The sequence below is a fragment of the Tachypleus tridentatus genome, chromosome 12 (genome assembly GCF_004210375.1).
Source record: "Tachypleus tridentatus isolate NWPU-2018 chromosome 12, ASM421037v1, whole genome shotgun sequence".
Taxonomy (NCBI): domain Eukaryota; kingdom Metazoa; phylum Arthropoda; class Merostomata; order Xiphosura; family Limulidae; genus Tachypleus; species Tachypleus tridentatus.
In genome coordinates this window covers 11,569,253-11,593,636 of record NC_134836.1, presented here as the reverse complement: position 1 = coordinate 11,593,636, position 24,384 = coordinate 11,569,253, and the positions used below count along the sequence as shown (strand labels likewise).

At 32.5% G+C, this 24,384-nt stretch overlaps 1 protein-coding gene across 1 annotated transcript in view; it reads right to left on the bottom strand.

Moving 5' to 3' along the window:
- Positions 1-24,384, bottom strand: part of LOC143234943 (voltage-dependent calcium channel subunit alpha-2/delta-3-like) — a 116,941-nt gene that overhangs the window by 21,283 nt on the left and 71,274 nt on the right. The window contains exons 23-30 of the mRNA XM_076472640.1: positions 23,790-23,851; positions 16,864-16,952; positions 14,728-14,773; positions 13,582-13,730; positions 12,638-12,719; positions 7,202-7,234; positions 5,212-5,325; positions 87-199 (exon numbers count right to left, since the gene is read on the bottom strand). Coding sequence (XP_076328755.1) covers positions 87-199; positions 5,212-5,325; positions 7,202-7,234; positions 12,638-12,719; positions 13,582-13,730; positions 14,728-14,773; positions 16,864-16,952; positions 23,790-23,851 — 688 coding nt within the window. The remainder of the gene's footprint in view (positions 1-86; positions 200-5,211; positions 5,326-7,201; positions 7,235-12,637; positions 12,720-13,581; positions 13,731-14,727; positions 14,774-16,863; positions 16,953-23,789; positions 23,852-24,384) is intronic.

Sequence of the window (24,384 nt, the reverse complement as noted above, 5' to 3'; positions counted from 1 at the left end):
GTCATTCCATCCTGCGACGAATCTTCTCGCGCCAGAGAATACTGTTAATCACCTACATGCATCAGTCAAATCATTATGTCACTTACCAGCGTCAAATGGAACGGAGAAGACGAATGCGCTGTTGTCGATGCTGTAGAAATCAACAGCTCTTTTGTAAAAAAGTTCGTCTGTAGCTCTCGTGTAAACGTCATAGAATGGCCTAGAACGGAAAGATAGTGATATCATTCGAGTTTCATGACTTTGATTCTTTTAAAGTTCTTTACGCAGAGTTACAAATGCTAGTTAATTAGCATATTCGTTCTTTATGGGCTACAGTTTGAAGTAATGTAATTTTTAGTAAGTCTATAACAGTTCACGACATATAAAAAGAAAACACCTATAAATTGAGTTACAACAATCGAATATAGTTTTAATGACTTAAGACACAACAAAAAATAGCAAGCCGTAGACTAGCAATTGCAATAAAAGTTAATCTTTTAAACAGGATACACCGAATCAAAAAATCCACCGGACGTTTAATTTAATTTTAAAAACTGATTGTTGTCGTTGCTTGTAAAAGCACATCCAAAACTAAAAATGTTTGTTAACGGAAAACCCGACAACTGTTATTCTATAAACGTCGTTTTCAAGTAAGTGAGCTAATTATTGTAATAGTGAACAATAATATTGTTAAGAGAAAAACCCAACAACAGTTATCCCATAAATGTCGTTGTCAAGTAAATGATCTAATTATTTTAATAGTGAACAATAATATTAAGAGAAAACCCAACAAATTTAACTCAAAAAATGATCGTCAAGTAAACAGCCCAACAATTATAAAAGTAACAATTTCTTTATCAAGTATTAGCTCTAAGTATCATTTCATTGAAGAAAAATGTCAAATAAAAACTGAACCATTCTTACTACTATAAAACTATCATTACTGAGTAATAGGCTTAATCATCGTGACAGTGATAAATAATATTGTCAAAAACAAAAAGATTATCTTAAAAATATAGTTGTCAAAGAATAGATTAAATCTTCGTTACAGTGAAGTAACTCCAACATTTGTTGTCCTGTAGATGTCGTTGTCAAATAATGCAACCCACATGAAAGCCAGTGTGTATCACGTCACGCTCGAATTCTCCTAATAGGAGAAACCATAAAAGCCAAAATGCATTTACCAAGATAGAACAGTTCTGTTACTGTCAGCTCATTAAGATTTTAATGACGAGCGTGCAGAGATACCGTGAAACCTTATGAGTACAGTGAGTGTTGGTATAAACAGTTTAAAGTAAAGGCACAGTACTGGAACACCTCGTATAGAATCAAGTACATAAAGTTTATAATGAAATTTAAAATATAGATTCGATTTTACACCTAAATCGTTTCTGAATTAATCCATTTTCTGTTATATTACAGTGTTTTTAATAACAAGCAAATATCTTTAATCAACGGAAATTCTAAATTAAGAAATCAACAACTTTTTCGCTTTTATTGGCTATACATTTCATTTTATACTTTCCGTACAAAGATTAACAGCAATATTAAGTTTACTTTTGTTACTAAGCGACATGACATAAAAAGCCATTCTTGAAACTTAATGTTACCAAAACACACTGGCTTTTCTATACATATTAAAAGTTGTTAATATAACTGATTTTTACCAATAATTATTCTATGAATACGCTACAAACTCATTTCATAAATAAATGTAATTTTGATTGGTTCACAAAGGAACTTACCAACGTTTGACTGCCTCGATTGGACTTTTCTGCATGTTTGTTGGTCAAGAGCGATTTCACAAAATTTACTTACAGTTAATATGAAATGTGAGGTTAGGGTATACCATGGGTGGGAGTGATGCTATTTGCCCCGTCATTTTGGAAGGGCTATACGCTAGTATATCTAATAATTGTTACAGTGAAGAAGCTTATCTACCTATATATATATATATAGATATATATAAAAAATAATACCGTCTCTTGTCTATCGTATGTCCACGTAACTACCTCGCAGGATCTAGAAGGATCTTCACCAAAACTGGTATGGAAGTTCATTGTTTATGACCCTTGGCTCGATGGGAAAACACGTACACATTTTCAGTTTCACGATTGTTAGGGGCGTGGTTTACCACTGTTTCAGTTCTAGTCAATAGATCTTTACCAAATTTTGCATGAAGGTTTGTTGAAACCGTGCAGAGATACATGCAAATTTGCGATTTGACATTTTGTGTTTTGCAGTATTTATGCATGTGTTTGCGTTTTTAATAATTACAAGTAAGGAATGCAACATTTCATGTCCTAAGATAATATTTCATTAATCATGAATTTACATAAATTCCATCCAGAAGAGGGGTACTCCGGCTAGTTGTTAAATAAAATATCAAACAACTGTTATCCGAAAATGCCATATTGAGTAATAGGGATATTTACAGTAAAGAAACGTGCCATCAAGTAAAAAAAAAACAACTCAGTTATTGTTGTTATTACAGTGAAAACGTTGTCATAGAATCATAGATTTGATTAAGCAGGACTGCAATGGTTTTATTATCTTGAAATTGTCACAACTTCAACAGTAAGTCTTGTACGCTGAATCACAAAATGATATAAATGTTTCTACATCACGTACAGATTTTTCACAAAACGTCGTATATTCTTTTACATAAGTGAACCATTTTAATTGAAATCGGGTTACATTCTGTTGCGGTTAAAATGCTGACAACCACTCGCTTCAGATTTCTCTAGATCAATCGCGACGTGAGAGTCCTATCGATCGTTCTAGAATAGACAAGAAACATACTGCTAGTATATAAACAGTTAACAGTTTGTTTGTTTGAAATTAAGCACAAAGCTACACAAATCTTTGTTCACCACGGGTATTGAAACCCGGTTTCTAGCGGCGTGAGTTTGCAGACATACAATTTAGCCACTGGGGGGCAACAGTTAACAGACTGCATGACATGCCATTTCTGGAAAGCGTTTGTTTGTGCGTGCACTTTGACTTTTTTTTCGTTTTAGTATTATTTATTCGTCGCTGTAGTAACAAATGACCCAAACATATTTTTTTTATATCTGTGGTAAATTTGTTGTAAAGAAAGAAATGCGAAATATTAAAGAATTCGTCAAAACAGCGTATTACACGTATTTTGGAATAAAACTTGAGAACCAGGACAAATCATGAGCTCAGCACAAAGTTTGCATTATTTGTGAGACAAGGGATTACGGGTAAGAAAAATTCTTTGTCTTTTGGAATTACAGTGGTTTGACATAAGCCTAGAAACCACAGAGATGACTCCTGTTTTTGCTCGTGTAAAGTGTAAGGCTACAACACTGAAAATAAACACAAAATTTCTTATCCAAACCTTCTTTCTGCTATAAGACCTGTTGCTCATGGACATGATGATACCTGTACCTACTCAACCAGAGATTACTGATACAGGTTCATGTATTTCTGAATCTGATGTCAACAGAAATGATGATAGGGATTGTTTTCATCCTGAAACGTCTGGAAAGGTTTCATCAAAACACCAGGGAAATAAAAAAGATGTATCAGGGAAGGTGGAACATACATAATGGCTGATTACTGCTGGTCATTGAAACGAAATATTCCAGACACAACACATAAAAGAAAGACCACAACACGTAGTTTTGACACGTAAAGACGTAGATTTTACAAATGATTCAGAATAAATGAGGACACATATTCGTTTGACATCAATGTTTTTCATTTTTTCTTTTCAGTTTGCTTGTGTTTTTGTTAAGAAATATAACAATAAAATTGTTCACTGTGGTAAACGAAATAATAATTGGACGCAAGTAATTTTTTACTTCGATATTTTAAAAAAATTCTTACAAGATAGGGGAAAATGCTACTATTTTCGAAATCTGCGCAGCTGCGTTATTGGAAAATTAGTTATTAAAACCAAACTAACTTTCACGGAGTTTAAATTCGTAGGTCTGTGTTATCGTTACAGCGAAGAAACTTGGTTGTAATGCGCTCTATTATTTATTTAAAATAACGTTTAATCCAGTCCACATAACAATAGTAAATTAATTTATTGCTTTAGTAAAGGTTATTTACAGCCACGTTCACCTATAGGCCTAACTTCAAGTACAAAAATTCCGAGACTAATAGTACATACGCGTAGTTTAACTTTGATCGATAAACAAACACGCGCCTCTCCGAGTGCTGTTGTAAATGCAGAACAGACGCAATCATTCCCACCGCTAACACTGAATAACGTTTTTTACTTTGCACTTACTCACTAACAGGATTAACTTCTATTTCACTCATTCTTCCTTTTATTTCTCCGTACTTCAAGAAGCCTCTCGAGTATTAACTTACATTTAGCTTTTAAATCTTAACGTTATTTTATCCAGGAAACATCTAAACATTTAAAAGAATAGCTTATGACAATTATAGAGTACTGTCGTATGAGAGTATAATTAAGTATATGTTACTAGCGTGAAACTTGTTACTTCTACCACATGCCGCTAGTACAGCGGTGTGTCTTCGGATTTACAATGCTAAAATCAGGGGTTCGATTCCCCTCGGTTGGCTCAGCAGATAGCCTGCTTTGGCTTTGCTATAAGAAAACACACACACACACATCGTGACTTCTATCTTTACTTTGACGATCGGATAATTGCAATTTGAACAGAAACATTAGAGATTCGAGAATATTCTATTATTAGTATGCCTAACATCTCTGCTCTGGTGGTCATGGAGAGATACTACTGTCTATCGTTACAGTGAAGAAACTTTTTATGAAGCAAAAAACCCAGTAAGAAAGTAATAAAATGTCTGGCTATGTCTGGTTTCTAGTTTTCCTCTAAGTATTTAGTTTGCTCTGATCGCAGTTTGATATTAGTAATTAAAATAAAGCTAAAAATGTTATTGCCAGGCAAATATTTACTTTTACTCTTGTTGATCAAGAAACAGGTTTGAACAATAATTTCTGATTTAAAACTGTTCTCGGCAAACATACTGTAAGATCCCTGGTGACGAACTCTATGACTCTTGATAAGACTACCACAAAAATAATTTTCATACAAAATTTCTAACAACTTAGATTTAATTTCGTTTTAATTAGTGACTCGGCAAATACCGATACGATACCACTAGTTTCATAAAATACTGTTTTGTTTTCAATTCCAACAAGTTGGATAACTAAAGATGTTATAATCTAAATGAATAAAATCTATTATCTTTAACTAATGAGGAACATACCTTTCTGTGCTGTTGTCTCTTTCTTCTTCTGATCGGTAATCTTGAAACCTCAACAAGCCACTTCTTGTTGCTACGAATGTTGTAACGATTCCAAACATCTCTACTAACATTCCACTACATGATTGACAAGCATAATTAATATCAGTCCATTCTTTATTACTTATTTTAAAAAGTCTTAAATAAACGCCGTTAAAAAAACAGTATTATGTTTCACAGGTGAAAACATTTAATTTAGGATAACAATTTTTTTTCTAAATTATAAATATGTTATACAGTACTAAGAGACGTCGCTAGGTGCTTAGAAGATTCGAGGCTCGAGTCCAAAGGCGCGATCATTTTATACGTTTCAGTATAGTTTTGGTTTGTTTTGAATTTCGCGCAAAGCTACACGAGGGCTATCTGCGCTAGCCGTCCCTAATTTTTTAGAGTAAGACTAAAGGGAAGGCAGCTTGTCATCACTACCTACCGCCAACTCTTGGGCTACTCTTTTACCATTGAATAGTGGGATTGACCGTCACATTACAATGCCCCCACGGTTGAAAGGGCGAGCATGTTTGATGAGACATGGATTTGAACCCGCGGCCCTCAGATTACGAGTTGAGTGCTTTAACCACGTGGCCATGCCGGTTCATTTCAGTATGATATCAATCATGATTTTCTATTCTGATTTTTCAAGACAACTGGTAATATGAGGCACAAGCCCCGTGTGTCGGCGCCTAGTGACGTCTCTGTCAGTGATGTTTCGGATATGACTTTGAATTATAGAAAAATGGAAACTAGTAAGATGTGATCAATTTGTCATAATTTATAAGGAACTCCGTGAGAATTTTTTTATGAAACTAACTGTCTCATGTTTCAAGGGATTACTAACAATGTTGGAAAATCATAGTCACGTATCTCTAAAAATGACAGCATGTGGGGCATTTACGAAGGTAATAGCAGCTAGTAAAATATGAAGAAGTAGTCGTAGCCTACGTCATTGTTCATTAAACGATTTTAGTAATGTGCAGACATTTAATACATTCTAATGAAGTGAGGTCGCTAAAGGTATTGATAATTTACAACTGTTCCAATCTGTTTATTAGTTTTAATACGAAATGACTGTTTGTTTGTTTGTTTGTTTTTGAATTTCGCGCAAAGCCATGCGAGGGCTATCTGAGCTAGCCGTTCCTAATTTAGCAGTTTTAGACTAGGGGGAAGACAGCTAGTCCTCACCTCTGATCGTCAACTCTTCGGCTACTTTTTTACCAACTAATAGTGAGATTGACTGTCATATTATAATGCTCCCACAACTGAAAGGGCGAGCATGTTTGATGTGACGTATTGATGGAAGGTTAGTATTGTATCTCGTCGTTTATAGGAGATACAGTAGGTTGGTACTGTAGTGTTATAACTCATTGTACATAAGAGAACGAGGTTGGTTTTGTAGCTCATAGTACATAGAAAATAAAGCAGTATAATTACAATCGCGTATTAATTAACTTAAAAACTGTTTACAGAAAAAAACATTTCGAGTTGTCTGACCGTGGTAATTTAGGTAACCATGACGCAGGTAGGTCACGATGCTCTTCTTCACGTTTATTAACGTGTATTACCTTCGTAAAACAAGATTAATGCGCCATCTGTTGATCCGTAATTATACTGAATTTTTGTCAGTTACTAAAACTTCAGCAAATTTTAAATAAACTCGTTTTTAAGTTTTATGGGAATTATTGTAATTGTAGAAACAGACTAAAACAATATCTAAAGTACGTTAAATTAAATATGTTGAATAAGATATGGTTAACGAGTAGGCAATCATTAACATGTATTACTACTCTAATGCAATGGACTGTTCTACATAACTACAACAACAATCAATCACAGTCACAAAAGTACAGGTTTTACTACGTAGGACACTACAGATTCAACAACTTGGGATGTGGCATTATTTATCTAGGGGTGTTCTACATAATTTTTGAAGCTTCTTGAAAAATAGAAAATACTTTACCTTGGTAATAAGTCAAATAGCATTCCTACTGGGCTTATGATTAAAGTAAGGAAGATAGAATTAGTTCAGTGTACATATATAAAAAGAACATCTCCAAAACATAGCGTTGAGTGTTTGGGAGAAACTTAACTCATCTCGGTAATAAATACACCTTAAATTATAATTTGGATGTCAAAATAAGGAAGATAAATACGGGTAAAGAAAACATCAGGAGGTACCAAAGGTGTTATAAACTACCTTCTTCACCATAAACACAAGGAAACATCAAAGGTGTTATAAACTACCTTACTCACCATAAATACAAGGGAATAACAAAGACGTTATAGGTTACCTTTCTTCCATAAACACAAAGGAATAAAAAAGACAGTCAGTATTGTTTCATAGTACTATGGAAAATGTTGCCTAACTGACCTTTATTCTTTCTGAAAATGTTACCACTTACATGGATACAGGTGTACCTGGATCTTCAAAAAGGATTTGTCAAGTGCCACAAAGGCTTAATAAAAAACTAACTCTATAGGTATTATGGATAAGTTAGCCAATTGGATAAAAACCTGGCTGGATGGAAGAAACCAGAGGATTGTTATAAATGGTGTTAACACAAACAAGATAAATGCCAGAAGTGGGGTACCTCATGGTTCAGTTTTAGGATCTTTTCTGTTTTTGGTTTACATCAATAATGTAGATGAAGGAATGGCCAATAAAATACTTAAATTTGCAGATGATATTAAGGACTTGGGTGTTGCTGTCTGTGAAGAGGATGCTGCTGCTTTACAAAAGGATTTAGATCATTTAGTAAGTTGGGCAAAAAAATTGCAGATGGGTTTTAATTATAATAAATGCAATATATTGCATGTTGGTTATCATAATTTGAATTACAAGGATAATTTGGATAGGAATAACCTTAACAGTCTCATGAAATAAAGTGATCTTGATGTAATACATGATAAGTCTCTACAGTAATCCAAGCAGTGTGTTGTTGCTACTGGTAGGAAAGAAGAATTTTAGGATTTATCTACAGAAATATTAAATACAAGTATAAAGAGGCTGTAATGCCATTGTTTAAGCCACATTTGTGGTATGTTGTTTAGTATTGGGCCCTTTACCTTAGAGAAGACATTGAATTTTTGGAAATAGCTCAAAGGTGTGCTACAAGAATGGTGCCTGAGATGGAGAGATTGTCATACGACAAGAGATTAAGTTTGTTTGTGTTTGAATTTTGAGCAAAGCCACATGAAGACTATCTAAGCTAGCTGCGCCTAATTTAGAGGGAAGGCAGCTAGTCATCACCACCTACTGCCAACTCTTGAACTACTCTTTTACCAATGAATAGTGGGATTGGCTGTCATTTTATAATTCCTCCATGGCTGAAAGGGCGAGCATGTTTAATGTGACAAGGACTTGAAGAAATGACCCTCAGATTGTGAGTCAAGCACCCTAACCATCTGGTCATGCTGGGCTGCCAAGAGGATAAGATTTCTGAAATTACTTTCCCTTAAAAAAAAGAAGAGTTGGGGGGATCTGATTGAGGTGTTTAAGATTGTAAGGGGAATTGATGGTATTGATGCATAATCTCGTTTAATATTTAATGATTAGAATGACAGGATTAGGGGACACAAAGATAAGTTTTGATAGGGTAGGAGTAATTTTCAGCTAAGGCAGTTTTAACTTTTAGGAGGGGTAGCTGGTCTCTAAAATGGAATGTTTTCAGATATGGTTGATGCTGTTAGTTTAAGGGAAGGTTTGTTATATATTTAAATGACGGATTGTTTTTGACATTCTTATTTCAGAATTTAGTATAGTGAATGGGATGGCTTACACGGACTAACAGGTCCTTTTTTGTCCTTGAATTATGTGTCCTGAAAGCTATTCTGCTAAAGTTAAAGGCAATGGAGAAAAAATACCAAGTATTTTTTATATCATAGATACCATCTAATAACAAAAATGATATTAATATAGATACCAAGGTAGTGACAAATGATTATTTAACATACAAATAACAGTATTTAATATTGCTTTGTTTTAATATTCCAAAGGACAGAAAATGAAGTAAAGGTTATTTTCTAACACAAGTGTGTAGGAATACAAAAAGTATCAAGGGGTGCTATTTAACATGGGAAATCAACTTATACACAAGGGATCACAAAAACAGTTAAAAATATTTTCATTAACATACTTACCAGGGAATAAAAAACAGCAAAAAAGCTAATTTTAAACCAAGGTACTACAGAATGATAAAGGAAGGGAAGGCTATTTTTTAACACAGGTACTAGGGAATAATGATGGTGAGAAGGCTAATTTTTAACACAGGTACCAAGAAATAATAAATGAAGGGAAGGATAATTTTTAATACAGGTACTAGGTAATAATAAATAGAAGTAATGCTATTTTTAACACAGGTAATAGGGGATAATATAGAAAGTACAGGTTTTAGATTTAATATATTGTTCAGAAAATAATCAGGGAAAATGATCCCATGATTTCAGGTCATATAAAAATAAAGGAAATTAGAGTTGATTACTTGTTTACTTGCAGATACAATCATGTATTGAAACAACAACATAATATATGAAGTTTTTCCGAAACACTCTTTAAACAAATAACAAATACACAATGGATTTTCAGAAAGAGATAAAAGTGAACTTACAGTTTTCCTGTTGGCTAGACTTTCCATAATTTGAAAACTTACCCAATAAAAGCTCTTCTAAATATTTTAAATAATTCTGTTCCTATGTGGATCATAGATATCAATGTAATGACATTTACAAGTCATTACAGTAAATGTCAGTCATGATATTTCCCAACATATCTCTTCTGGTGACATTTCCTAGTGGATGTCTCCATAAGATATTTTTCAATAGACTTGTTTTTATTTTTATAAAACCATAAACGTCTATGACTTCTGTTTCTTATGGTAATAATAAACTGAATTTTCTCAGCTGTCTTAGTTGGGAAGTGTTTAGCAGTGGCTATGATGGAGGTGTAAAAAAAAATTTACTAATTTTTTATCCTTAAAACATGAGAGACTCTGACCATTTTGGAAATATTAAGTTAGGCTAATAATTATAAATGAAGTGATATCATGGAAAAATGATGAATAAAGAAGAAAATTTAAAGGTACAATTTATACAGAACTACATTTTATTAGTAATAACTTCAGAATTAATTGTGCTATTTTGGTACAAAGGTATTATGTTACATGTACTTGGATATTTTTTGTTAGTTTTGATATTCATCATCAAGTTTATTGTACGAAGATGTTTCCAGTCAGTTACATATATTGAGATGTTTCCAGTCAGTTACAGATATTTAACATTAAGCTACAAATATTGAGATGTTTCCAGTTAATCAGTTACATATATCTAACATTAAGCTACACGTATTAAGATATTTTAGGCCAGTTACATATAAAACAAACACTTTTCTAAACTTGAAATTTCTACAAAAATATTTTTCTACACTATTCAGTTTTGTGTCCACAAAACATTATAAACAAACAATAAGAACAAAAAAAATTTTTTTTTCCAAAATTGAGAGCTTTAAGAAAACATTTCTTTTTATACTGTTCAGTTTGGAGTTGTTCATGACATGTTATAAACAACCAACAAAACAAAATAAATATTTATAATTAGCTGATTCACACAGTGACAAACAGTGATACACTTTTCGACAGAATTACATTTTTGAAAGTAATAATGATATATAGAAACTGCTAAGAAAACAAAAATTTCACAATCCTAAATCTTACAGCTTTTTAACATAGATTTCTAGTGGCTCAGCACTAATTTTAAGAACCTATACATGAAAGCAAAGGAAAACGTTATAACACGCCAACCAAACACCTGCCATACCCATGCCAATGAAGCTAGTTGCTCAATACTAGAGCTTATTAGGTTAAATGACTAAGGGCTTGTAATGCTATTATGTTGGTTTCAAACCATGTGGTGCACCAAAACAGATAGTGTACTGAGCTACTCTGTCCTTAAACAATATCATACAATACTTTTAATTACAAAAATACATTATAATATCTTTTAACATCACTAGGTTTTATGAAAGGATGAATTTAAAGTCTGGAAAATAAATGAAAAGACTTTCAGACATTTTGTGGATGTCACAAAAGAGTAAAAAACATAGACAAACTAAGGTTCTTTATCAAGAAAATGTCAAGTTTGAGAAAAGTATTATACTTTTTACATCTTTCTGACAAAAGGAAATAAATAGTAGTATCCAAGTTCATACATCTGATCACTGATGAAAGTTTGATCATGTTATACACTTTTAAACAAGAAATATCATAAGAATTGGTAATTGGAAGCAAAAACACTACAGTGCTAACAATCCCAGTAAGTATATGACAAACACCAGAAAAACTCTCGCACGATTGCCATAAGATAAATGGTAAACAGTACCTCACATGATGGCCTGTAGGTACATGGTAAATAGTACAAAAACTTCACATAATGTCCAGTTAGTACATGGTAAATACAACAAAAATGTCACAGGATAATCAGTAGGTACGTGATAAACACTACAGAAATCTCACAGAAAAGCAAGAAGCTATATGATAAACAGTACAAAATACCCGCACCTATTCCAAAGTTAAAATATAATTTCTAACTTGAAATATTTGAAAATCTAATCACAAAAGCTATGCTTAGTGAAAGTCCTAACACATCAAAAGTGTGGCTGTTAAAATACTAAATATCAGAAAAACACAATAAAAATTATAAACATATCACATCAGGTGCAGCTGGTGAAACTATGACAAGTCACATCAAGTGTGGTTTGTAGATTTTTGTACCATTAACATACAATGCTTAAAGACACAATCATTAAAAAGAAAGGTTATTTCTGGGATATGACAATATATATGTCCAAAACATTTAAAAATAAATATAGGAAAACCAGTACCATTAACTAGATATGTATAAACTATATTAGTACGAGGAATATATGTGGAATATTTTGTCGACCTACAGCATCACCAAGGGATTTGAAATTATCACCTAGGTATATTTTATTGAAATGTATATAACACCTGATAACATCATACATGTATCAGAAATACCTGATACCATCACCAAGTTATCTGAAATGCCAGTTAATATTACAAAAACAAGAATAATTGAAGCCCTGGTAATAACACCAAAACATGAGGAAGATCCAACACTATCAGCAATGTATATTATAGGCCTTATAATAACATCAAGGTATCTGAAAGGCCTAAGAGTGACATAAAGGTATCATCAGGGTAAGCTAATTATGCCCTGCAAAAAACATTGTGCATATGTCCAGCTAAAAATAAAACTCTTGTACAAGCAAATGTGTATTAATATTGAAAAAAATTAATCAAGCATTTAAACATATAACAAATGTTTTTATAATTCATAATCAGCACTAATAAATACCATAATTCCTCAAAATATCACCTACCCCTTTGTTTTTCTACAATTCTTCCAGTCAACATTGGTAGATTTAGCATCGAATATAAGGCTTTCAACAAGGTCTTTTTCCCCTATCAATTAGTGAACCAAAGAATTTATTATAACTAGCTTATTTCACTAACTTAACCAAAATGTTTAATACACAAATAGATTTCTCTAAGAAGTTAACCAGCATGTTTAATGTAAAAGTTGATTTCATTATGAAGTTAACCAGTATGTTTGATATAGAAGTTGACTGTATCATTAATAAAACATGTCTTTGTGTGGGACAACATTAAGTCTATGGATACAGAATACTAAAATCAGGGTTCAAAAAGCAGATAGTTCTATGTAGCTTTGATATAATAGAGATCCTTAATACACAATATAATAATGCTAAGAAATTAAACAAATTTCTAAAGTTTTTTTTTCCTCTCCTGAAGTCATTTTCTTTTTTCTGGTCTCTTGTTCAAGTAAATAGTTAATATTATAATATGCTTTTGTGAACAGAAACACATCACAACATGAAGACACAAGCTAAGACTAAGTTTTTCCCTTTAGCAAACAACTGTACAATTGACTGTATGTGCTGTTTTTGTAAAAAGGATTGAGCCCTGACTTTTAGGTTTTTAAGACTTTAAGCTTTTCGTGTAGTTACAGGGAACTGAAGCTAGGGAATGCAGAAATTAATGCTCTCTCATGTCATTTTAGTGTCGTTATATTAGCTTAGTTTGATTTGCATGAAATTAAATTTCTTTGTGTTTTTCTCAGAAAAATAATTGGAATGTTAAGTAATATCATTAGAATATTAGAAGCAGATCTAAAAAAAGCAAGAATTAAAAAAACCTAAATGTATTAATAACAAAACTAATAAAATTCTAAGTTATCACTATTTACAAATCTAACTGCCTTCAGAGAGACCACAACAGTTCTATTGCAACAGAAGAAACTTACACATTGGAAATGGAAACCTCTGCACAGGTCCAACAGGAGATGGATATCTCCATGTAATGTTCTTAGGCTCCAGCTGGAGGAGACTACGGATCACATCCTCCGGCGAGCCACTGAGTTTAGGATCTTTTGAAAGATTCCAGCAATAAACCCTAAAATAATGAGAAGAAACTTTATGACCTAATAATGTTTAGTGTAATTATCAGTAAGTGTATAATAAAACACCAGAAACTCCTGTATCGAAAGCAGTTGCTCATAACACCTGACTGGTTGTTGCCAATTTACTGTCTACTAGTTAAGAGTTTACTGTTTGTGGCTAATGCATTGCTTGTTAGCCAATACCTAATTGTTTGTGGCCTGTAAATTACTTGTTAGATGAAACTTTATTGTTTGTGGCCAGTGTATTACTTGTTAGCTAACACATAATTGCTTGTGGCCAGTGTATTACTTATTAGCTAACACATAATTGCTTGTGGCCAGTGTATTACTTGTTAGCTAATACATAATTGCTTGTGGCCAGAGTATGACTTATCAACTAACACATAATTGGTTCTGTCCAGTGTATAAATCATATGCAAACAGCTAATTAGTTGTGGTTGATGGATTAGTCTTAAGCTAACACTTAGTTGGCTGTAATTGATAAGTAAAAATCCCAGATTGAGCACTATCTGGAACTCACATGGAAACTAGGAAGACAGAGCAACAAAAATATTTTATTGTTTTGTTTGTGGATACTAAAAATGAGAAACTACGACATCTGTTTATAATGATTCTTGAAAAAAGTTAGAAAAAAAATTCAAACGTAACATTTGGGATAAGTGAAGTTACTTTCATATACTTTCATTTGTCTACTTGAATGTCTGCACATATTTTTTCAGGGAAGGACAATGTTTTCCAGGGGTGAGCAAAGAGTGGTGTGAAATTGTGAATTGAATAAAAAGTTCATATACATATGCTGAATTATGTTTCCAGAGATGGGGGAGAAGGGCAAGTGCTTAACCCTGCAGATGTCTAGATTTATCTAAATTGAAAACAGAATCATATTATAACTTAATAATGAACAAAAGGAAAACTCACAAACTATTTAATTATTAATCTTAATTATCATGAGCAAATAATTACTTTTAGCAATTTAAAATGAACCCATACCATGTGGGGTGTATTCTCCAGTTGTTCCCGAGGAAATACTTTTCCCCTAAAGGAAAGAAAAAACAAAACAAATAAGAAATTGCAGTTTATTCCTTAAAATTAATCTCATGTTGAGAATTAAATAGATAAAAACAAAGAGAGAGATTGTGCAATTACACAAAGAAATATTGACAAAAACTATTGTTAGATAGCAGTTATTATTTTGAACAGTTCAAAATAATTAAAGAAAAGAATCAAAACTTTTATTGCTGTTTTCATTAACAAATTTAATGTATTTTGCATTTATGGCACAACTAATAAGACTCCCTTTTCATATCAAAAAATAAAGCAGTCAATCAGCAGAACTTATGACTGCCTTTCTTATAATCCACCACAATTTAAAGGGCATGGAATATTTTGTGATATCAAAAGTTCCTAAATCCAGAGCTCTGTTATCAAGTCATCCTATATATTTTAAACTCACATCATGTGGTAGCAAAGATTATCAAAATGTAGATGGTGAGATCATACTAAGTGGTACAAAAAAGTTATTCAAGTGTAAACATTAGAATCAATCCAGTTAGTAGCAAACATTATTGAAGTGTAGGCAATGAAATCATACCAAGTGGTACAAAAAGGTTACTGAAGTGTAGATACTAAAATTACACCAAGTGGTAGCAAAGATTATCAAAGTGTTGATGGTGAAATCATACCAAGTGGTAAGAAAAGGTTACTGAAATGTAAATGTTAAAATCATGCCAGATGATAGCAAAGATTATTGAAGGTGACAGTGAAAACATATTAAGTGGTAAGTTTGTTTTTTGAATCTTGTGCAAAACTATATGAGGAATATCTGCACTAGCCTTCCCCAATTTACCAGTGAAATACTAAAGGGAAGGAAGCTAATCACCACCACCTACTCTTGGGCTACACTTCACCAATGAACAGTAAGATTTACCATTACCTTATAGCATCCCCAGGGCAAAAGGGAAAATGTATTTGTTGGGACAGGGATTTGTACCCCCAACCCTCTGATTGCGAGTTAAGAACTATAACCACCTTATCATGCTGAGCCCTCCACATGGTATGAAAATGTTATCAAAGTGTAGACATTAAAATTACACCAAATGTTAAAGTTAACATCCAAAGTTACTGAACCTTATTTGTATTCACCAAGTTTTACCTATAATTTTGTATCTTTAAAACTAAACCAGTAAACAGAAGAGGTTTTCTTCAGAAGCCAAGTTACATATTCTCCTTCAAATTATTACGTAAAACTCATCATTTGTCTTGTTACCGTTTTTGAAAAGGTCCTACCACATGAATCATTACTATGGAATTTCTATAGATAAAACATTAGTGTAAAATTTGCATTATATAAAATAGTGTGAAGTTTATATTAAATAAACAAACAGCGTGAATCCTGTGTTGCATAGGCAAATATCTTGAATCTTGTACTATATAAATAAATAGTGGAAACCATGTAGTGTTTAAACAAATAGTGTGAATTTTGTACTATATAAACACACAGTATGAAGTTTGTAATAAAAAAACAGAAAGCGCGAATATTGTATTATATAAAAAAATAATGTAAATCTTGTATAAACAGAAAGTGTGTACTATATAAACAAATAAGAGTGAACCTCGTGTTATCAGTGTGTTTTTTTTTGTTTTTGGAATTTCGCACAAAGCTACTCGAGGGCTATCTGTGCTAGCCGTCCCTAATTTAGCAGTGTAAGACTAGAGGGAAGGCAGCTAGTCATCACCACCCACCGCCAACTCTTGGGCTACTCTTTTACCAACGAATAGTGGGATTGACCGTCACATTATACACCCTCACGGCTGGGAGGGCGAGCATGTTTAGCGCAACGCGGGCGCGAACCCGCGACCCTCGGATTACGAGTCGCACGCCTTACGCGCTTGGCCATGCCAGACCAACGTTATCAGTGTGAATCTTGTATTATTGAAAGAAATATCTTGAATTTTGTTTTATATCGACACATTCCATAAGTCTTGCATCGCTAAAACCATGTTGTACAAGTTAAATACTACAGTTATATAAACCACATGTGTTATTTCTTGTGACTTTTTGTTAATGTTCAAAAGACATGAGCCAGTTAAACAGATTTAAAATTTCTTAAAGCTAGTACTACTTACAGTTACGTTCCTCAGGCTTGGCAACTTTCATCAAAACACGCCCGTTAACCCTGTACTGGCCATAAGGTTCTGGCAGCACAATACCGAGACTGCAATAACAGGAAATAACAGCTAAACGTTAGAGAAAGAACTGTACTCAAGGACGTATAACTAAAGATTATTATTCACATGATATAATTTTATATCTCGCATATCTGTGAGTATAGTAATTCTTTTCAAATGTGCGCAATTTAGCCATTATTTATCAGCTTACTTATGTTTCATAAAATAAAAGAAGACAGATAGTCAACATCCCTCATTGCCAACTCTTGAGATACTTTATCAAAACGCTGAGATTTGATCACCACTCTTTTATCACACTTGCAGCAATGGATCACAAATCATGAACCATCGAATTCAAAGTTCAACATCTAAACCAATATGTCATACCCAGCCCCGGTTTTATACAACATATTTTTCGTGTCATCTAATTAATTATCGGACGGATGAAGAACCTGCATTAAGAAAGTACTGAGATCACTTTGTTCCCTTACTGTTCTGAGAAGTAACATCCCCTCGTGTACCTACAGCTAGGTCATTTTTGAAGCATTTGGACTTTGCTCTCTTCTACTTTCAATCATACTAGAATCAATAGTCTCTTCACAGTTCTTACTGAAACACAAAATTTTGTCTCAGCATTCCGCGTGGAGCAAGCTTCACTAGACTTCACATTCAACCAGACATTTATGGACTTATACAACGTAACATCAATCAACTCAATACTAAGAACGACATGGAAAAGAAGGTCCACCACAACATGAAACTAGATAAACTAAGGTGTCAACAACAAAAAAAGACGCCAACACGACAAACCACGTAATTAACCGATCCAACCTAAAATTAAGCAATGAAGAAGTATATCTACTCAACAAATGACCCAACTTCGCAGTAACACCTAGAAATATTCCATCCATCGAAATGAAAGTCTGTCTGAAAGACCTAGCTAGAAGACTGGTGATCCACTCTACACAAACTGAAAACACCAACGAAACAACGGAAAACAACCACCAGGAAGAAGATACCTTCGGCAACAATCCCACCGACAACCAACAACTTATCTTTTCAGTTAGAACTGAAAACATCTATTTCCCTGAAACACCTAAAAACAGGATCTTAAACAACTTTTTAAAAGAATTTTCAGACAAAACTATCAACACAATTTCACACAAAAATAATCTAAAAAACAACTTCACACAAAAATATATTAATTCTATAAACAACTTCAAGCAAGACAACAACATCAAAATTCTAAAAGCAGATAAAGGCAATGCTGTAGTTATAATGAACAAAAATGAATAAATTAAAAAATGAACAACATCTTGTCAGATACAAACAAATTTAAACTACTAAACACAAATCCAACAAAAACACATGAAAACCAGTTAAACAAAATACTACTATAAATGGAAAAAAAAACACAATCTCAGAAAACATTTATTCTTACCCACGAAAGACCGACTCACGCACAGTACAACCATATGGCACCCCCAAACCTGATTGTTCACTATGACCTATAATGTCGACCTATGAATTATTTAACTAAAACTTCGGTAAATATATAGCGTGAGCATTTTATAAATATCATCAGCCGGCTCCTTTTACGAAGACTCTTTTAACTTTAAATATATTCTTAATCAACTAAACCATAAAGCTTTAATGACCAGTTTTGATGTAATCTCTCTCTTCACAGAAGTCCCGATGACTAAAGCCTGCAAGATAGCTTTAGAACTTTATATCCAAGACCCCAATCCATTGAAACAGATCCCCAGCAACCAATTAGCAACCCTTATATAATTCATTACCACCAAAATTATGTTTAATAACCAAAACTACTTACAAATAAATGGCCTAAGTACGGAGAATCCCGTGTCACCAGTTCTAGACAACATTTTTATGACACAGATTGAAACACAAGCGACCAATTCAGCCTTACACCCACCACTATACTGGTACAGGTATGTTGATGATACAACTGCTGGATTCACATCTACATAACACACTTATTTTTTTCAATCATGTTAACTCGATACAACACAACATTAAGTTAACTTGTGAACAGGAAAAATATAGCTAAATAGCATTTCTTAACCTCAAAATCACTAAAACTGAGACACGATTCAAAACAGAAATCCACAGAAAAATCACCCACACTGGACTATACATTTCCTGGAACTCAGCATATGAAACAAAACAAAAACTCAATATATTAAAAAACAAATAAACACAGCCACAAAACTATGTTCACCTGATAAAATTAACAATGAAATCAACAAAATAACAAAACACTTCATCAACATCAACAAATTTCCACCAAAAACCGTATAAAAAATTATATGCATACACCTAGACCAACAACAAATTCCAAGATACAACAAACTACAAAACCTTACACTGCTGCATACCATATGTTCCTGATATCAGCGAAAAAATTACCAACATTTGGAAAAAAACTTATTACAAAATATGACATTCAAGCAAACACCAAATTTATTCAAAATCAGGTACAAAACTAAAGTCCATACTATGTAAAAATTATACTGACAAACACAACAACATAATTTATAAAATACAATGCAACTACTGCCACGACTTCTATTTTGGAGAAACAAGCAGAAAAATGGAAACTAGATTCATAGAACACAAAAAACACGTTCACATGATTTTGAACACTGCAAACCAAATAAACACAACATAACCACAGAAAACACCCAGATATTAAGTAGGGAAACAAATATAAACAAACGCAAAATCAAAAAAGCCCTACTTATACAGCAACTAAAACCAAAATTAAACCAATATAAAGGAACACCTTTATACCTATACTAATTAATAACTTAGCATCCACCTGCAACGCCCCCTACAATCCGGTACCCGTTTATACTCTCGTCCTTAAGACATGTGTCCGGCAACGGTCACATTAAAACTTTCTCTTTCTTAACCTGAAGATGACCTAGGAAGGTCGAAACGTTATTCTCTCCTTATTAGTAAAAGTGTTAATACCCATACCAGCCATTCTGAGATACAGACTCCACATTAGTTTAGGGGTTAATTAATGTACATTGAAAGATATTTACCTAAATGTTTTATAGTTAATACATATCTAATGAAAGTATAAATAATTAGGGAACTATAAAGAGAAATTATTTATTTGCACCAAGTGCATGTGTAGATTGTACATGAACATTGCCCTGATAGGAGCCTGAGTAAGTACGGGTTACTCTGGCCCTCGTGTACAATGTATAAATACACTTGACAGATGCTGAAACAAATATAAAAGAAGAAAAAAAAGGTCAACGGAACCTGACCCTCCTTGGTGTGTAAACATCAATATCCAACTAATTATGAGAGAGAGAGAGCCGTGCATGCGTTCACCATGCTTCTGCTGGAAATACAAAGAAACAAAAAAGTGACAGGTATTTCGGTTTGAATATCTCTGTCTACATCGGTTGGAAACACAGATAACCTGGGGTGCTCAGAAAATTACTTTCTCTTCACCTCATTCCTGAATTTGGAATTAGATCAAGAAACCCGAAAAAAAATCCACTTATATATACGTATATATATATATATATATCAATAAAATAGAATAAAAAAATAATAATAACCATGTTAAGCTAATTTCGCAATATCTGATAGGTTGAACAACAACTAATCAGAGAGTAAATTATCAGTACGTGACTTCATTTTGATGTAGTTCATTTTCGTGCATCAAAAGGGAGAGTCCCAAACATATTTTAATTTTATACGTATTTTAATCACCCATTACATAGAAAAATTCCTAACAATTTAAAGTATTCTAAATAAATTCAGAAATTTACATCCAAAAAGAAACTTGTCTAGCATTCCTTCTTAGAAGAAGTATCCTTAAACTACATCATCTCTAAAGATACCAGTGGACTCAGCACATAGCCCGATGTGGCTTTGCTATAAGAAAAACATACACACACACACACACACACACACACACACACACACACTCTAAAGATACAGAAAGATAGTTAAATAAACCGATAGATATATGCCATTTTTATTAAATCAAGAGCAAAATACGTCAATGAAAATTTCGAATTATGGAATTAATTACAGATTAGACCAGTAGAGAACTAAAATAATTATAGGACTGTTTGAAGTGAATTACATTATGGAACTCTTAGAAAAATTAAAATACAATGTGGTAAAATCTGAAGTATTAAAATACGCTGTAAAACTCCTTGAAGTATTAGAATACATTATGGAATTGTGTGAAGTATTAGACTACGCTATGGAACTATTTGAGATACTAGAATTTAATAGAACTGCCTGAAGTGTTAGAATACATTATGGAATTGTCTGAAGTATTGGAATACATTATAGAAGTGATTGAAGTATTAAAAAACATTTTGAGACTGTTTGAAGTATTATAATATAATATAGAACTGTCTGAAATGTTGGAATACATTATGGAACTCTCTGAAGTATTAGAATATATTGTAAAATTACATGATGAATTAGAATATATTATAAAACTACATGATGTATTAAAATACATTATAGAACTATTTGTAGTATTATATTACATTATGCAACTGTGTGAAGTATTAGAATATAGTATAGAAATGTTTGAAGTATTAGAAAAACGATGGAACTGTCTGGAGTGCTAGAACACACTATGGAACTGTTTAAAGTATTAGATTACATTACAGAACTGCTTGAAGTATTAGGATTAGAAAAATTGGAATACATTTTGGAAACTTTAGATATGTTGAAAGACTTTGCTGAACCATTAGAGTTATTAAAAGGCATTATTGAACAGTTAGAGGTATGATATTTGAACACATTATTGAACAGTTAGAAGTACGATATTTGAACACATTATTGAACAGTTAGAAGTACGATATTTGAACACATTATTGAACAGTTAGAGGTATGATATTTGAACACATTATTGAACAGTTAGAAGTATGATATTTGAACACATTATTGAACAGTTAGAAGTACGATATTTGAACACATTATTGAACAGTTAGAAGTACGATATTTGAACACATTATTGAACAGTTAGAAGTACGATATTTGAACACATTATTGAACAGTTAGAAGTACGATATTTGAACACATTATTGAACAGTTAGAAGTATGATATTTGAACACATTATTGAACAGTTAGAAGTACGATATTTGAACACATTATTGAACAGTTAGAAGTACGATATTTGAACACATTATTGAACAGTTAGAAGTATGATATTTGAACACATTATTGAACAGTTAGAAGTACGATATTTGAACACATTATTGAACAGTTAGAAGTACGATATTTGAACACATTATTGAACAGTTAGAAGTATGATATTTGAACACATTATTGAACAGTTAGAAGTATGATATTTGAACACATTATTGAACAGTTAGAAGTACGATATTTGAACACATTATTGAACAGTTAGAAGTATGATATTTTAACACATTATTGAACAGTTAGAAGTACGATATTTGAACACATTATTGAACAGTTAGAAGTATGATATTTGAACACATTATTGAACAGTTAGAAGTACGATATTTGAACACATTATTGAACAGTTAGAAGTACGATATTTGAACACATTATTGAACAGTTAGAAGTATGATATTTGAACACATTATTGAACAGTTAGAAGTATGATATTTGAACACATTATTGAACAGTTAGAAGTATGATATTTGAACACATTATTGAACAGTTAGAAGTACGATATTTGAACACATTATGGAACTGTTAGATGTTGTTGTGTGTTATTAAGCACAAAGCTACACAAAGGGCTATCTGTGCCTATCTGTGCCATGCTCACCACGACTACTCGATTTCTAGCAGTATAAGTCCGCAGACAAATTACTGTGCCACTGAGGGACAGAACTGTTAGAAGTATAGGAATCTATATAAATATAACAGTCTGTTTGTTTGCCACGATGAGTATCTCCAGAAAATTTAAACATTAGAAAATTCCGTATCAAAATGCTTCTTTCCATAAAAAAAATATTTTTTTTTTTTGCAATTCTTAAAACTTCCTATTAATCTACCAGTCTTCGCATGGTCAGTCAGAAAGAAAAACTTATTAAGAACAAAAATATTTCTTTTTCTTGAGTAATTTCACACAAAAAACGGAACTTTTGGCGTCGACTGATTGAAAGAAATATTTCGAATATAGTAACACGAATGGATAGAAATGTATATGAAGAAAGAAAGGTGTTGAGACATTGAGTATATATTATTTATTGTTCGGTTTATATACATATACTTCTTTCTCTTACATGTTGGTATTATATATTATATAAGTGAATTTTATTGTGGCATTTAAATTGAATTAACTGTATCCCCTTTGAAACTTTCCATAGAGATGGCAACTATCAAAAACCTCTCTCTTCAATGTGGTCTTTTCTTGCACTCTTTAAATGACTCTGAACAGTGATATACAACGGAAAAATCTTCATGGTTACTAAGCTAAACTGACCACTCTATTATACTATATGCCCAACCTCTTTTGTTAATAATGCATCGCAGAAAGTCTGTTTTGCTGAAAAACAAATACAGTGCGATTTTCCTCAAAATGACATATGGAATGACAAAATATGATTGTCAACATCACACTAGACAATCATATTGTGTCCACGCTATAATCCAAGGAATTTAGTTGGCTACACATTTTATACTCATTCAACATTATTTTTAGGAACATTAAATTGTTTCAACGGGCATCTGGTAGTACGTTATAAAACTGTCGTTGAAATACATTATGGACCTGTTATTAGAATATTTTATTAAAATGATGGAATTAGAGCATTAAATAAAGGTTGATATCTTTCTCAAAGACCTGATTAAAGCTTCCATTACCAAAAAAACATTCATCTGATTATAGAGAATTACTTACGAGAACGGGGTTCCTTTGATTGGGCCATAGTAGTAGGTGTTAGTTCTTGTTACAACACGCCTCTAACAGAAAAAAAAGTGAAAACATAACAGTAAGTGTTAGTTCTTTTTACAACACGCTTCTATACAGATACAAATTAAATACAATAGTATCTGTTAGACCTCTTTACAACACGTCTCTATACAGAATAAATTGAATTATAACAATAGGTGTTAGTTCTTCTTAAAACACATCTCGATACAGAAGAAATAGAAATATAACTGTTAGTTTTTCTTACAACACGTCTCTATACAGAAGAAACTGAAATATAATAGTAGGTGTCAGTTATTCTTACAACATGGCTCTATACAGAAAAAACTGAAATATAATAGTAGGTGTTAGTTCTTCTTACAACACGTCTCTATTCAAAATAAAATGAAATATAACTGTTAGTTTTTCTTACAACACGTCTCTATACAGAAGAAACTGAAATATAATAGTAGGTGTCAGTTATTCTTACAACATGGCTCTATACAGAAAAAAACTGAAATATAATAGTAGGTGTTAGTTCTTCTTACAACACGTCTCTATTCAGAATAAAATGAAATATAACTGT